At 39.8% G+C, this 17,687-nt stretch overlaps 1 protein-coding gene across 7 annotated transcripts in view; it reads left to right on the top strand.

The window, feature by feature from the left end:
• The window catches only part of FYB2 (FYN binding protein 2), a 63,716-nt gene extending 46,304 nt beyond the window's left edge, over positions 1–17,412 (top strand). For 5 of the 7 annotated variants that reach the window (XM_061633158.1, XM_061633154.1, XM_061633156.1 and 2 more), the window contains 4 exons: positions 12,167–12,263; positions 14,169–14,328; positions 14,792–14,825; positions 16,163–17,412. In XM_061633158.1, coding sequence (XP_061489142.1) covers positions 12,167–12,263; positions 14,169–14,328; positions 14,792–14,825; positions 16,163–16,172 — 301 coding nt within the window. In that variant the 3' untranslated portion in view covers positions 16,173–17,412. Of the gene's footprint in view, positions 1–12,166; positions 12,264–14,168; positions 14,329–14,791; positions 14,830–16,162 lie in introns of those variants that run through there. The other 2 variants (XM_061633160.1, XM_061633155.1) reach the window with 1 other exon arrangement.
• Positions 17,413–17,687: the final 275 nt, after the last annotated feature.

The following is a 17,687-nucleotide window of genomic DNA, read 5'->3' as shown; positions in this document are numbered from 1 at the left end:
TGCTTTACTCGTGAATTCCCCCCCCCTGGTCCGAGCGTATAGCCCCCACTGTGGTGCCATGTTGAGTTTCGATTCTCTTAATGAACAGTTTCAGCTTTTGCTCAGCTTCACTTTTATGCTTTAACAGAAAAACATGACAAAATCTTGAAAAATCATCCACCAGTACCATGAAGAATTTCGCACCTCCTCGTGAAGCATTTATTGGCCCTGATAAATCAACATGAACTAGCTGGTAGGGAGCTGTTGTGGTTCTTTCAGCCTCCCGGTTAATTGGTGCAATAGTCATTTTAGCTTTATGACAAGAATCACAATCCATTAACTGTCCACAATCTCTTAAACGCATGTCTTCACTATGCATTGGGGTTTTCTTAATCGTGTCAAGGTTTGCATGCCCCAGCCTTTGATGCCATTCATGGACGCAGCCCTGATGTACCTGTGCCTCAGCATTTAACACAGCACACCCTGCTTGAGTGCTCTTTATTACAAACTGTGAATCATTAAGGCTTCCCTGCAAACACACTTGATCTCCCCTCATTACATAACATTTGTCTTTGTGGAACAATACAGAAAAATCACAACTCACCAGTTTTCTGACTGACAAAATGTTATAATCCAATTCTGGTACAAACAAACAATCTGACATTATTCCAAGTTTATCAAATCTCACCAGTCCTCGGGCTTCCACGCTCTTCTGCGATCCATCCGCAAGTAAAACAAAGTTCTGCTCATTTGTAGACGTGTAAAACAAACTCCTGTCTTTAATTAATATATGGCTTGCCCCGCTGTCAACAATCCAGTTAACAGGTCCTAAATCTTGAGACTTCAGTTTACAAACAAAGTTCACACTTCCCTGCTTCAAGCCTCCTTCCCTGGAGTTTCGCTTGACCGCACAGTCTCTTTGAAGATGCCCACGAGCCCCACAGGCATAACAAGATTTCAGCCGTTGCTGTTCTTGCTTGTTTTCCTGTCTGCTGCTGCTTTCCTCTTTCAGCTTGGCTCTTTTCTTTTCCTCAGCACTTTTCGCCTCTTGTCTCCGCTGCCATTCCTGGGTCAGCTTTTCCTCAATAAATGCAACGTTCAGACCTCCGTCAGGCATGGCTTCGAAAGCCATGACCATATTATTCCAAGTCCCATCGAGCGAAGCCAGGATCAGATAGGTCTTCTGAAGTACAGAGTGCTCCATGCCTTGATCCTGCAACTCAGCAAATAGGCGCCTGAATTCAGTGAGATGCTCACTCATTTCACACTCACCCGTGAAGCGCATCTGGTAAAGCTTCCGTGCCAAACACAATCTAGATCCCGCAGTCTGTTGCACATGAATGCCTTCCAACACGTCCCACATCTGTTTGGCGTTTGTAACATCTCTCACGTGTAGAAGTTGAGAGTCTGATAGAGCCAGAAGTATAAAAGCTTGCGCCTTCTGATCTCTACGCGTCCAGGCCGCGGTCAGTACCGCTGGAGGGGGTCCATCTATAATGTCCCATAAATCCTCTTTTATCAGCAAAGCCCTCATCCTCGGCTTCCAGCTGGCAAAATTCTTTTCCGTCAATCTTTCCATTGGCATGCCTCCCCCAGACAGGTTTACAGGCATGTTGCTCACCTCTGTCTGGTACAATCAATCAAGCTGCCCTCTGGAACTCCGTCTGCCGTTCAGACCAGCAACTTACTCTTGTGTAACACGCTGTGGATCTGGGCCCATAACCCCTGTTGATGTTTGTGCGTTGTTGCGTGAAACAGCATACGTTACGTTGGAGTTAAGTTGCTCAAGAAACTTCTCAGAGGAATTAGATCAGGTTAAGAGTCTTTACTACAAGACATTATGGCTTAAGGCTTTAAGATTACATGTAGAGTTGCTCCCCCCCCAGGAGAGAAGTTCTCAGTTCAAAGACATGACACAGAAGACAACCTCTCAGTTCAGAGGCAATATACAGAAGACTCAGCTCAACACAGATAACTGCTAGAACTCTCCCAGTCTATCTTGATGCTGCCATGACAACGGCCTTGGCTATCCATTCCCAGACTGGGCAAAGACATAACTTCTCTTAGCTACAGATTTCCACACTTTCAGACTTGATGGAAAAACACTCAGTGACAGTGTGGTTCAATGGTCAACACTGTGCCCTTCAGATTTTACTGGAGGACTCACTCGCTGTGGTACCACATCCCTTCTGCCAGCATTATATGGTCTGGGTTTAAAATCTCTTGATGTTTTTCCCACCCAGCCAGTTCTGTTGGAGGCGAAGTGATCCGCCATCTCTGCGGCCTCCTGCACCGATGTAGGGGAACGGTCTTTGACCAGGAGCCTTATTTCTGGTGGTAACTGATGGTATAATTGATCCAATATCATGAGGTTTTTCACCTCCTCCACAGACTGAGCTTTTGCACTTGTCAGCCATTTCCCAAATATGTCCATCAGTTTTGCCCCCAGCTCCACGAAAGACCTCCCTGTCTGTATCTGGCAGTTTCTGAAAAGCTTTCTAAAATAATCAGGCCCCAGTCTGAATCTTTTAAACACTGCTTCTTTGAATTCAGCATAGGTGACGGGCCTGTCTGAGGGGAAATATTGATATACCTCAGCCAATTCCCCTTTAATCAGGTTTGATAAATACTGCATGTATTTATCTTCAGGTAGCCCCCACAACTGAGCTGCTTTTTCAAAGGTGCTGAGGTAAATTTGAGGATCTTGACCAGGCTCATAGACAGCAAAGTCCTTTGGAGTAATTTTTATTTTTGCTCCATCTCTGTCTTTCCTTGTCTCCTCAGAGTGAAATTTCTCTCTATCAAATTTTAACTTTTCTACTTGTAATTCAGCATCCAATGCTCGTTGCTTCTCCCTCTCCTCAAACCCCAATCTCATTATCTCAATTTCCAACTCCCTCTGTTTTTCCTTCTCTGCACCTTCCATCCTCAATCTCTCAGCTTCCATCCTCAGTCTCTCAGCTTCCAACTCCCTCTGCTTGTCTTTTTCCTCACCCTCCCATCTTAACTTCTCTCTCAAGTACTCTATATAAGCGGGATTGCTTAAATATCCTTCTGGGGTCTCTTCCCTGACAGGTTGTATTTGCTGGGCAGTTGCAAATCCTATTAGTGCTACCCTCAATTCATCTACCCCTTTACCCTCGTGAGGTAAATTGAATGTTATGCACTTCTCCACCAGCTCCTCTCTTTTCATTTTTATGTATTCAGCCATGGTGTTTGAGTTCACTCACTCTTTGCCACACACTCTTTGCCAGTCACTCTCACAAGAAATCTTGTTTTGTTATTTCTGTTTGCCACACCACTGTTCTGGATTCTCTAGTATTCGTATCTGGATTCTCTGTTGTTCATATCCCACCGCTACTGACACCACGTGTGACGCCCTTCCCTGGCTCTCCCTGTCAGGTTCCTACCTGCGCGTGGCTACTGCCTGTCACTAGGCACCACCAGGGACTCCACCAGTCCGGACTGTCCTTTTTTATTGTTTCTCTCCCCACTCTAGCACAGATGTCAACAGATCCCCCTGCTAGGCAACCACCAGTCACATCCTAATACTAGTATTCCCAGAGACTCTGAATACTGGTATTGTTATTCTCTTCACCGCTGCCACCATTTGTTACAGTTTCCCTTCAGCCTTGGTCATTACCTTACCCTCCCTTCTGGTCTGTGAAACCCCAGCCAAGGATCAGGCCTTTGGTAAACCAAATTAAGTATTTATTAAAGATAACAAAGCTAACAAGATTAACAAGATTTCTTCTTAAGGCACATAAGCATATGGTTTTACTCAATACTAATCCGAACTGCACCCCCCTCCTTCTCCACTCTCTCCTGTCAAACAACTCTCTCAAACCCCACCAAGCAACCCACTCTTTCTCTTCTCCCCCCCAGATTCCACTCTCCCTCTTCCTTTTATACGTTCAGCCATTTTAAACACTCAGCCAATAATCTAGCATTCTACTGCCCATTTACTCCCCCTCCTCTTTCACTCCACTTACCATGTATCTTCTAAACAACCAACACTTACCATATATACATTAATATAGGAACATCACATCCGACATAAATCTCGTATGAGATTTGATAAACTTTTCAAGTTAATGGATACTCCGATGGCACCCAGTAAGGGAAAAAAGAGGAGAAAGAGGAAATCTAAGAAAATAAAGATGAAAAAGAAGATAAACGCCAACCACTTCGGCACAAATGAGGCAAAATAATAAATCCGCTGAGCAAGATCTTTCAAAGCTGGAGATCAATACCCTAACTTCACATCCCTCCTCACCCAACTATATTAAATTTCAACCACAACAATCAAAAAAGATCTCAGATAATTTCGAATTGGCTGAGGCTCACAAAATTAGAGCATGGGAATTGGTTTTAAACAATGTGAAAGTGGCTATAATAAACTATCCTAAGCCCAAAGGAGCCCTAACTCAACTCCAACGAAGGAAGCACTTCCAATCCATAATTGAACATACTATACCTGGAATAGATTGGTGTATGGAAGTTGCTTCGATAGAATATCTTTTTTATAATTACGTGGAAGCAAGAGCTATAGTCACGTTCCATGATAAAAAAATAGCTAGTCTTCTGTATGAAAGTAGAAATCTACTCCTATCGCAGAACCTAAGGTGCTACAGGGTTTTTGAAAATGTTGCTCCGATGCAAAGCTTATTAGCACCGGTTTTAAATGGAATTAAATTGCGACCTTCAGGATCGATGGTGGAGACAAGGAAACAGATCTCTCAGATGGTGACTTCTGAGGATGTAACTATAAATACTGAGAAGACACAAGAAACTCATGAAAGAAATAACTCTATGGCCGCTCCAAATGAGGAAGGAATGTTTTACATCCCAGAAGAACATCACCTACTGGAATCGTATACTGCACTTTCAATAGAAGCACAATTGGAAATTTTGGCTAATGTCAAAAAATTACTGACTACCCTAAAAGAGAAAAAAAAGGGGCAAACCGACGATTCCTGTAATAGTAGTTCGAGCGGACGAGCAAATGTAGAGTCTACAGAAACATCAAACCCACTTGTACCGTATTACACTGAAAAAGAGATCAAGGATTCTTGCGAAATATTAACGGGGGAATTCCAGACAAAAAATCAAGCATGCAAATTTCAGTAATGACTAGCTCCTTGGAACAATCTTGCACTATGCACTCCCTGCAATTGAAGACCGGGGGAAAAATATCACCTGGGGATCTATCTGATCTTCGGCCTGCCAAAACTTGACAAAGTCCTTCCCCAATCTTACATCAATTAAAGATCGTCTCTTGGAATATAGCAGGGTGGAAGAACAAAGACTTAGAGATCCATATACCACTGCTTTTCTAGCACAATTTGATATTATTTTTTTTACAAGAAACCTGGGTAATGGGTGAGCTATATCTAGATGGTTACGCTCCTTTCCATTTAGATGCCAGCCAAAGTACCAGAGGTGGTCGTCCAAAAGGTGGTAATTGTATATTTGTATCAACTAAAATTAACGCACAAATTGTAAAGCTTGAACCCTTGCCAAATCTAGCTGTAGCTATAATTATAAAACCTCCTTGCTACTCCTTACTGCTTGTCAATGTATACTTACCTCCGAGTCAAGATAAAAAAGCAGTCATTGATAAAGTAGTAAGGTTGGAAGGTTATTTAGAGAACCTAACTGCAATATATCCAGAAGCCTCACTGATAGTTGCTGGAGATTTTAATGCTAGATTAGGCTCGTCTGATGTTGCTTTATATACTAAATATCAAATGATTGCTCCCCCAATAGAAGGTCTTCTCAATATCCCCACAAGACAATCGAGAGATAATGGCCTAAACTATACTGGCATTTATTTGATGCAAAAGCTAACTAAACTAAATTTAATACTTTTAAATGTTCGTATCTGTGGGGACTTAGAAGGGGAATTTACTGACCTTTCATCAAGAGGAGCATCTTAAATCGACCTAGCCTTTGTATCACAGGAGCTGTTTCAATTAGTGGATAGTTTCAAAGTGGAGGATCGCCCGGAGAGCGACCACCGTCCTTTAAACATTGCACTAAACTGCAGCGTAATACCCTTATTACTAGGATATCAGACCTTTACTAAAACAGAGGTAGACATTCGACCGGGAAGGGTGAGATGGATATCTAAAGTAGAAAAAGAAATAAATGTACGGTTAAACTCCCCAGATATCTTAGTGATAAAAGATTTAATTATTGCAGCAGCTTATACTGAGGATCCATTTCCCTACTTCCAACAACTAGTAGTTTCTCTTCAAAAATCTCTTCTAGTAATTTCCAACCGTAACAGGAAAAGTGCCCCCAAAAATTCAAAATCATGGTTTGACCAAGAATGCCATGACAATAAAAAACAGTTAATATCAACATACAAAGCTTATAAAGTAAATAGATCATTTGAACATCTATCAATTTATTGTATGGCAAGGAAGCAATATAAGCATTTGCTTAAAAGGAAAAAGAAAATAGAATTGAATAAAATTTGGCTACGCTTATTACATGCTTCCAAGTTAAAAAATCCTACTTTATTCTGGAGACTTGTATCGTATAACTGGCCAAAGCCTTCACTCAACCTAGATTGCCATATTGCTCCAGCTATCTGGGAAAATTATTTTGCCAGATTATATCAAAAGAACATTGATAATGGTACTATAATACATTATATGGAAAACGAAATTCCTGAATGGGCTCCGGTTTCTATATCAGAGGTCCTTGACTTAATTGCCAAACTTAAGCTGAGGAAAGCCCCTGGTAGTGACAACATTCCAGCAGAAGTGTTTAAATCAAATCCAGAATGGTGGGCCCCTCTGCTAGCTGCCCTTTTTACTTATATTAACAACTCAATGCAAATCCCTAAAGAGTGGGGCCTTGCAATAATCATTCCGTTGTATAAAAAAGGTTCTCATACTGACCCAGCCAATTATAGACCAGTAAGTCTACTGAATATAATTAGTAAACTTTATGCGACCCATCTGTATGATAAATTTAACGTCTGGGTGGAGCAAAAGAATTTATTGGCCCAAGAACAAGCAGATTTTAGGACCGGACGCTCAACTATTGATCAGGCCCTGGTTCTTTACCATCTAATAACTAAATAGCCAAGCCAGATACTATGATGTATACAGCTTTCATTGATTTAAAATCAGTGTTTGACTCTATCTCCCGAGAGAGACTTTGGGAGAAACTAAGCGCAATGGATATTGACAAAAGGTTGCTCCTATTGATACGGGGATTATATGCGGACACATCCCTGCGGGTTAGGTGTAACAACAAGGGCCATTTATCAAATCCCATCCCCACGTTTAAAGGGGTTAAACAGGGATGTGTTTTAGCTCCACTACTATTTAACATATATATTAATGGAATAGTAGATTGCTTGACTACCATCTCCTCCCATGCCCCGATACTAGCTGGCAATCCTAGATCCATACTTCTGTATGCCGATGACATAGTTTTATTGGCAAGAACTCCAATTGGTCTCAGACGCCTTTTAGCAACTTTGGCCACATTCTGTTCGAAGGAGTTGTTATCAATCAATTATGAGAAAACTAAGGTTTTAATATTTTCAAAAAAAAGACCGAAACATCGCTGGCAAATTAACGGACACTCAATCGAACAAGTAAATATTGTTAGGTACTTAGGTTTAACATTCCAATTGACCGGATCATGGCAAATGCAGATAAAGGCAATGGTTTGGAATGCAAAAAAAACGCTGAAAGCTCTTCTATCATATTTTTTCAACAAAGGCGGCCAACTTTTTATTCCAGTAATTAAAGTATTTACTGCAAAAGTAATCCCACAATTACTCTATGGGGCACAAGTTAGTACTTATGAGAACTTTTCTGCTTTGGAATCAATACAAAACTCCTTTTTGAGAACTATCTTCGCGGTCCCTAGTTGTATCCCTAGTTTTATTCTCAGACTTGAGACAGGTCTACCAACTATAGAATCTAAGATTTGGGCGCTGAGAACCACCACCTGGCTGAAATTGAAATTTGACCCCATTGGGCTTTCTCCACATATCTTGGAAGATAATTTTCAATCCCACTGGGAGAAGCTGATAATGGATAAAATTCTGAATCTGGGTTTTTCTATCTCTGTGATTCAAGAAATGGGCTACTTAAAAGCTAAGATGAACATTTTACAAAGAATTAAAGATATAGACTACCAACACCATTTAATGCAAGTTAGAAAACATAGGCATAACTTAAGACCACTAATTCCAATGCCATATTTGTCCCATCTCACTATTCCCAGTTACCGCAGGGCATTTACCCTCACAAGAATGAACATCCTACCATCAATGCTTTTAGATGGTAGATTTAATAAAATTCCATACTGTGATAGGAAATGTCCTTGCGGTGGCGATGAGGTTGAAACAATTGCCCATGTGTTACGCTGTCCTTACTATCATGATCTTAGAAATCAGATAATTAAACCCATCCTTGATCTCATACCTGGTAGAAGTGAGGAAAATTGCTTGGAGTACTTACTTGGAGATCAACAGCAACTAATCACGGAGAAAGTCGCTAAATTCTGTGCAGCCGCTATTCCTTGCAGGAAAAAATGGGTAAATGATCTTTGAAAATGAGTTTTACTCGGGCCAATTTGTTTAGTTTTTAATAGGTTGAAATGATTTTTTTAGATAATTTTAATTAACATGTTATTTCAATTTTTTATGGTGATATTGTATCTTGTATTTTTGTATTATCTGGTCTATGACCATAATAAATGATGATGATGATGAACATTGTTGTGGGTGCCAGAACAAAATGGCTGTCATGGGCAGCCAAAAAAGAGGTGAGTACTGTCACCATATATATAGTACAAATCTGTCCACTTGTCTTTTTTTGTGATACATTTTTTTGGAGGGTGATGCATAAGTGGCCACTCCAGGAGTCCAGCTAGGAAACTGAAATTTCCTTCAGCCTGGGCTCACTCTTTGTGTTTATCCTAATGGTCAGGTCAGGTGCCTCACTCTTGAGATGTTTTGGCTCCACACGCAAATTTCATTTACGAAGAGACTCTGTGTCTGCCATTCTGGCTCCCACTACTGTCTCTGGAAATCTGAGCAAGCTGCTGAGGGGCATTTGTCTTCATGGGTAACAAAAACAGCCCAGATACTCAAAACTGTGGACTGGGTTGTGTGTGTGTATGCAATATAAATCAGGATAATAAACATGAATGAGCTCTTCAGCAGCATGAGAATAATTGACTGCTAAATGTATCACAGTCTTCTTGTGGGGTAGAAGACCAGGAAACCAAAATTCATGTGACATTCAAAGAAAATTTTGATTTGTAACGTCTGCAATATGCTTGCATTTTTTTAAAAAAATCCTTGTAGCTTTACAGTTGGATAAAGCTGCTTTGTACTCCGCTTGCAACCTATTGAACTGCAAGTCTGTGTACTGCTGTAACTACATGATTCCTATTTGAAAATGTTTTTGTGATTCAGTGGTGCATGAAATGAGGCCTGTTGTGTATGGCATTTTGGTTGGTCTTGCTGATACTCATTGTCTCTTTGGAACATCAGCATTTTTGCAGTGTATGTGTCACTAAAAACCGTCCCTCTTCTCTCCAGAGAGAAGAATGAAACTGATATAATTAGAAGTTAGAAGTTCAAATTGCTCATGTTTAATGGGAGGGATCAAAGGAGAACAGCAACGATGCAAAAATCTAATGAAGGAAATCTTAACCTGGGGTGGAAGTTTGATCTAGACCTTCTAGCTGCTCTCTGGATGACATGCAGTAGATCAGCAAGGATTTCTGACACCCACTTGTTTATCAATAGCAGCAACAAAAAGTCTTCTTCCTTACCCCTAAACTAAATTATAGTTTTGAAATGAAGAATGCTTGGGGTTCCCAGGGGGGGGTGGATATTTGTGTGGAAGGACTGTGAGCTCTGTTTAGTCTGGTACTCAAGACAAATACCTCAGCTCAGAATTCTTAAATTCTTTGTCTTTTATACTAGGCTCTGGTTGGTGGATCTCGGGAGTTCTCATAAAAACAAAGTAAATCTCTCAAGCCTGAAATCTACCCTCCCCTCAATAATCGGTGAAGGAGCAGGGATGAGAATATTTTATTTTAAACATTTCTAATCTGTATTTCTTTTTTGTAAATGACATCCAAAGCAGTGTGCAAAGTTTAGAACACTGAGAAGCTTGTTTGAAAGAGTCTTATTATTTACACAATATTCCCAGGCAGATCATTGCAGGAGCCTTTGGTGGCATAAAGGTTAAATGGAAGACATTGCATAAGTGGTAGTCTGAGCGAACTCTACCATGGCACCAAGTACAATGGGATGACACCTGGAGTAGGGGTGGGAACAAGATCCCCCCTAGGAATGTTCAGGCAAAAAGAATTACCAACCCTACTGTTGTAGGTGTAGCTAATTGATAAAGGGGAGAGAGAGCTCTAAGACCAAGAAGCTGATTAGTCTCTTGCTTGCTGTACATTTTGGAGTGGAGCTTTAATGTAGAGAAAGAAGCCATGCTGAGAGGGGAAAAGTAGGCAAGAGATAATATGTGTTCGTGTGTGTGGCTGAAAGTGAAGAGGTGAAGCTTTTAATTCTCCTATTTAATATTCATAAACTGTGTGTCACATACAGTTGGGATCCTTTTTAATTTAATTTTTAATTTAATGTTGGCCACATTGGGCCCTGCACCATAACAGCCCTTTCCGGGGTCCCCGCATTTGGAGTAGCAAACTAGACTCTGAGTATAAATCTGGAAAATCTGTGCTGTCCTCTAATATGATACAAGATAATTAGAGACGCTGAGGTGTAATCCTATTGTTGAATCATGATTTGACAGGTTGGGCTTTTTTTCTCTCGCACAAGAAAATGTTAGGAGCATTGGCTATACTTCCTATTTGCTTCAGGAAGTTATAGGAATCCATCCTATGATAAATCTTATCTCGTCATTAAATATTAATAATGGAAAGTCTTGAAGCAACTGTGATTGGAGTTTTCTTCTTCTTCTAAACTATAGTTAGTGAGAACAAGCCAGGATTTGAAACCTTGGCTTTTTCTCTCACTAATCATAGTTTAAGCAAACTGGAGTTTTCTGTATTTAGACATCAAGAGGATTGTAGCTGTTTTAAAATCAGCAGTGGAAGCTTTTGCAGGTGTGAAAGAAGAGGGAGGATGCAAGCACAACGCTTACCACCACTTCCTTCTGTAGCAGTAAACCATGGTTTTCCATTCATCATTCATTGGCGATCACTCGTGGCCGAGTAAGATTGTCTTCCAGGGTAGGGTCTTTAACAGTGGGTCTGTAAGTGACTCTGGAGGCCAATTCTGGATCCACACAGCCTCCCACAGTGAGGACATAGGTTTCCAGATGGAAGATGGTCACGATGAGGATTTGCTTGATGTGCCTTCCGCTTAGCTCGTTTGTCCCTTTCGACCTGTACTCGTGCTTCTTCAAAGTCCATAGCACCTTTGACAATGGCCGACCTCCAATTGGGATGCTCATGGGCCAAGGCTCCCAGTTATCTCTGAACCAAGCTATAATCTAGGTTTCTCTAATATTAGCTTGTGTCCTTTTGGAATTTAAAAATGTAAAAGTTTCCTTGTATGCATAGACTCAACTTCTACATTGTAAATCTAAGTCTTAAGTAAATTTTGATATCGTACAGTGTACAACTTCTACACTTATTTGAAATTTTTAAAAGGCAAGATAAAAATAAATTAAATTGGATACAATGTCTACAGTGACTAGAATGTAATTTGACTTAATAAATCTTCCCCTTTTCTGGCCTGCATTAATAGCTTTTGCAACTGGTATCTTCTAGACTAAATGGCAGTCTTACAGCACGGACCATAGCTCAGTGCCTTGCATGTGGAAGCTCCTAGGTTCAATCTTTGGCATCTCCAGGTAGGGCTTGGAATGTCCCATCAGTGTGGACAGGACTGACCTAGATGGATCATAAGGCAACTTCCTATGTTCCTGTATGTGTTTACTCTGAATTAAATCCCCCAGTATTCAGTGAGAGATATGCTATATTCCTATGCATGTCTACTTAGAAGTAAGTCCCACTGAGTTTGATGGGACTTGCTCCTAGATAAGTGTGCTCAGGATTGCTGCTTTCATCTCACTTGTGAAAAGGGCTGTTGTATGTATTCCAATAGTGCTTTTATTTTGTTATGGATTTTTTGGTCTATCTTATGTATATCCTTTCTTGTTAGGCCTTCTTCCAGAAATTTCTTCAAAGTCAAGAAATATAATTTAGAGAAGAATAACAAGATGTCAAAAGAAGAAAAGCTGTTTAGAGAGAAGTTTATGGTATATTTCCTTAATATTTTTTTAAAGCCTGGGAGATGTTGGCATGGTTACCTGAAATAATTATCGTGTGTGTATGATGCATGAAAGTCTACTGTGCCATCTGTCATCTCTTGCCTTATACAGAACTGTGAGCAGCAACATTCCAAAAAACTGTTCTGTTTAAATTATTTTGCCATTAGATGCATAGAAATATTTTCAGGAGTTGCCAAGGATTCTACACATTGGTTCAGAGAAATCCATGAGTGTTTGAAGAATTGTGGGCTGTAGAACATGGCAACTGTTACGTTTATTTATTAAAATTTATATACCACTTGATTGTAAAAAAAACCCTCTAAGCAGTTCACAAGACATTAACATTATTGATAAAACAGGTAAAACCAAGTAATTAAAAACATTTTTAAAATAAATTAAAAATGGCAAGAGACAATTTTTTAAAAAATACAGATCAGCATCTATGCATCTGGATAGGCTTGCATAAACAATAGAATTTTATGCAGGCACTGACAAGAATACAGTGAAGGCGCCTGCCTGATGTCACTAGGCAGAGAGTTCCAAAGAGCTAGTGCTGCTACACTAAAAGAATGATTTCTTACAAGTGCGGAACAGATATTATATGGCACCTGCAACAGTGTCTGCTCCAACGATCTAAGCGTTCAAGTGGGTGCATATGGCGTAAGGTGGTCCTGCAAGTGGACCCAAGTTTGCCAGAAACATATTAAAATAGTGTTCCAATACTCATAATATTCTTCCATATCTTTTGGATGCTGGTTTTTTGAACAGACGTTTTAACTGCTTGGGCCTGCTGGAGCATTTTCAGCTATTTATGTCTCTGGTAAGCCAGGACATATACATTCTCAGAGGTTACCCTGCTACTCTGACACTGCTCAGCACTCTCTAGTGCCAACTGAACATTTTTGGGAACTGTTGTATGATCTTTGTGGTGTTTTGGGTGGTAATGGTTAGGATTTAAGATGTTGGAGACTAGGGCATTATAGCATGTTTCTAGATTTTTTTCATGGTTTCCACAGTTTCTTTCATGAAGTTGAACTGAAACAATTAATTTTTTAAAAAAGAAATCTAGTGTTCATTTTCATTTTTGATCTTAAACTGCTTGTGCGCCTTTGGAGAAGGCTCAGCCCTTGGGAAATCTACCCTCAGGGCTCATCCCTTGGAGGAAATCATCCCTGGCATTGCTAAATTTTAGGGGCCACAATCCCTAATGGATCGGCTATAAGGATTATTAAAAAAAAGCCTCTAGGCTTCATACCAAGTTCTTCATGGTCTGTTCCAGTGATGGCTTATGCTCATTGAGCCTAGTGGGGCAGAAAGCAGAAAGTCCAACAGTAGGTATAGCCACAGCCAATGAATGCCAGTTTGGCCCCTGTCATCCTGAGTGCTACAATGGCAGCACTGAGACTAAGGAAGAAGAAGCTGATAGTAGGCTACCTCTGGGACTGGATAAAAGTAAGAAGGCAGGCAGGTGGGGGCTGGCTCAGGTTGGTGGGGCACTGTCCCATTTGCCCTAATGGACCAGCCACCACTGGTCTTTTCTAAAGGCTGTTAATCCTCCTTAATAGTGATTAGAAAGTTCAAACTCCTGATATAGGCTGACATTAAAAAAATGACTAATTTTTCTGCTTGCCTAACGATTTGCCCTTGCATTTCTCAAACAGTCCTCCATATACTGCATGGCAAACCACTTCTGAAACTTGAGATTTTCCAAAGTAGTTTGTCATGTAAAGTGTATGTGCATCTTTTGTTGACAGAATATACTATTCAACGTCCAAGCCCTTTCAGATACCTATGCTTAATTGAAAGCAAGCCCATTGATTTTCAATGGGTCTTGTTCCCAGGTAAGTGAACACCGGAATGCAGCCTTATTGATTTTCTTTCTCCTTCTCTCAGTATGATAAGGAGATTGTTGTAATTAATACTGCAGTTGCACACTGCTCAAATACTTCAACCAAAGGAAAACTTGACTTGAGGATCACAGCAGGAGAGCCACTTGAAGTCATTGATATTACTGAAGGGAACCAACTGATATGTCGGAATTCTGAAGGCAAATGTAAGTTTCCAGGTGGTGTTAAAAGGAAGGGTCATGTTTTAAGCAGAGTGTAAACAAAAGAGGTTGGGTGGGTAGGGGGAAAATTGGCAGTCTCAATTGTCACAGTCTACAAATTTGTTCCTGTTGGTATTGCAGGGAATCACAGGGTAGAAATATGAATGCATAAATATCTCATTTCAGAATAAATACTTTGATGAATTCTGGGCCATTTAGACCCTTCTGCAGCTGGGAAACCAGGCACTTTCTGCCACTTTATTTTCAGGAACTTGAATTCTGCTGCCAAAGGTGGATTATAGATCACTGCTTTGGATTGGCATTTGAATCTGGCATTTAGAATTAGGAAAATTGTTACTTGACACTTTTTTGTAACTATTCACTAGTTTTAAGACATATGTGTTTAACTGTTTAGCATAACCAGCAAAATGTATGAATGTTAACTATATTTTGTTTTCTTATTTCCTAGATGGGTATGTCCTATTAGAACACTTGAATTTCAGGTAAATTTAACTTTTTAAAAAATCCCTATGAGTTAAAAATTCATAATTACTTAATAAGCATTTTTGCTTAAGGCTATTTTAAATGTTATAGGATAGCAGTGCTTCAATTTGTTCGCCAAGACAAACACATAATTTTAGGCATATTGAGGTCAAACAATGTTATTGTAATCCCTTTCCTCTTTCTCCTCTTCCCCCATTTCATTTAATGGGAAGAATTTTGGATTCCCGAGAAGAGAGGGATAGATGCATTTCAGAAGTAGTGGCAACATAAAAGCGATAGGTTTAACTCACCTTATTATGTGTGATGTTTTAACCACAGATAGTACGGCTCCTGCACTATGTAGATTTTCTCTTGGTATGGAACAAGTGTACCAAAGTCTTGATTGTGTCATCTTGTATGCCATATTTCCAGTTAGTCAAAACATGCACCAGTTCAAACTCTGATCTTTCTTTGTGATAGCACATATTCTTCCTGGGTGTTGGGAACTTCACCAGTTCTGGATGGAGTTGCACTTCCTCTGAAGGAACAGGGGGTACTCCTAGATCCATCTCTGTCACTGGAGGCTCAGATGACCTCTGTGGTGAGGAGCACTTATCAGCTTCAGTTGGTACACTTTTTCCTGGACAGGAATAACTTAGCCACTGTAATGCATGTGTTGGTAACCTCACAACTGGACTACGGTAATGTGCTCTATGTGGGGCTTTCCTTGGGATTGATCTGGAAACTGCAGCTGGTACAGAATGCTGCAGCCAAGTTGTTGAGTGAAGCACCTGTATGTGCAAGTATTACACAAGGAACTGCACTGTCTGCCCATCAGCTACCAGGCCATGTACAAGGTCTTCTTTTCAATATATAAACAACTTGAGATCAGCTTACCTGAAAGCCTGCCTGCCCAAGATCATGAGATCATCTTGGCAAATTCTACATTTGGCACTGCACCCTACAGAGTATCATAGGGTGGTTATTCAAAAATGGCCATTTTTTGCTGTTGCCCCTATTCTGTGGAATGTGTTCCCTCTGGCATGTGTGAAGCAGCAACTATCAGTTGCTTCAGAAATCTTGTGAAGACATACCTTTTTGCCTAGGCTTTCCCTGACCCATAAGATTAGACCCTATTTTATGTGTTTTGAATACTCTGAATGTTTTGTATTTTTACACTGCTGTTTTATTGGTTTTAGGTAGTTTTACTTTTGTTTTAATATGTTGCTTGTTTTTTAGACTTTACACCACTTGAAGATTTTTGAAATATTAAGTGATTTATAAATGCTGTTAAATAAATAAATATCCACAAGCAATGCTGGGGTAAACCTGTGGTTTTTTGTGTTCTTTCTTGTAGCAGACACTAATACTGCATATCTGAAGCACAACTTTTCCTATGAAGTGATGTATCGATGGCATGCACTGAAAATAAGCACCAGTAAGAAACCCACGGGAAGGAACAGAACTTAGTAGTTAATGGCAAACTTAAATGCTAAGTTTAAATTCTTCAGTAGCTCAGTTAATAACTGTCACTAGATTGAATGATAGACGGAGAGTTGAGCATGGTTGCTTTTCAATATTGCAAGTTCAACATTGTTTTTCAAATTCATACTGTGCAGTGTGTGGCTTAATACATTAGATTTTAGATAACTGGGATCCAAAGACTCTTGTGCACATGTTTTATGCATCTGAGCACCCATAGGATTATATCAAGTTTTGTTTCCAGCTGAACTGGAGGATCTCTCCACTTTGAGTGGCCTTTTCAGTTATGGGGGTTGGAGAGCATGAAAAGTTCCTGTGTGTGCAGAAATCTGGTTCTCTGGACTGTGGCCAGCATTATTTATCATTTACGTGCCAAACAATTGGTATATGTGTGTTCTATCAATTTTGGAAATGTAAGCCTTGGCATTTGTAACCAGTCCTGTATTCAGTCTGACTAAATCCTCATACATAGTGGATGTGTAGCTGGCACACACTGAATTGTAGATGTAAATAAAATGAAGTATGGATGTGCATTTCATAATACTTTGTTTTTGAAGGCAATGTTGCGAAGTGTACACAAAATTGTGAGTACACAGTTGACCTAAGGACACATAACTTGTTTTCCCATTTTTACCTGTAACTAGTTGAAACAAAAAAGTTCTTTTTTTAAAAAAAAAAGTTCAAAGATGGGGATCTTGGCATAGATGCACATTGGCCAATTCCTGTAGTTTTGTGGTAAATGGACTGGTTTATAAAATTTCTTCACTCTTGGGCATGCCATGGTAAACTGTACAAAGAAAGGTTGAAGGGTAGCATGTGCAATGAATATCCTGAGCTCATTGTAGAAGACTCACTTAAGAAACCATTAAAAAAATATAGATTTGTTAAAATGGAACCATGAGCACTTAAAAACTAGATCTTTTAAAAGGTTACACCATCAAACTAGAGTGTCTGCTCATTCCATTAAGTGTTGTTAGGTGCTGATATATCACTTCATTGTATTAGAAAACATGATTTGTTACAGAAAACCTGTTACTGAAATGACACTTAAATGATCAAATACAGCATTGTGGAAACTTGGAATAAAAACCACCCAAGCAAGAATTTGACTTGCTTAGAAGATGATACCCTGGCGTTTCAATTTTCTAACGTGTGAACATAATTGTGTTGAGATACATGCTTTCTTTCAAAATGGTTTAAGTCTGCAAAATAAAAGCTTGCCAGCACAAAATACGGAACTTCTATGAGCTTAGGATAAAACTCAGAAGTGGGAATGTGTGTAAATCAATTGATCAGCAGAGATTCTGTATAAGATAAAGTTATGCTAATTACTTCAACTTTGCTTATCAATCTCTGTGGAATGAAACTGCTGGAGCTGAATTTTAGGAATGAAGAATGGA

Source organism: Rhineura floridana, chromosome 6, assembly GCF_030035675.1.
Source record: "Rhineura floridana isolate rRhiFlo1 chromosome 6, rRhiFlo1.hap2, whole genome shotgun sequence".
Classification (NCBI taxonomy): domain Eukaryota; kingdom Metazoa; phylum Chordata; class Lepidosauria; order Squamata; family Rhineuridae; genus Rhineura; species Rhineura floridana.
Note: the sequence above shows the minus strand (reverse complement) of the source record. Positions and strands in the feature narration are given on the sequence as shown.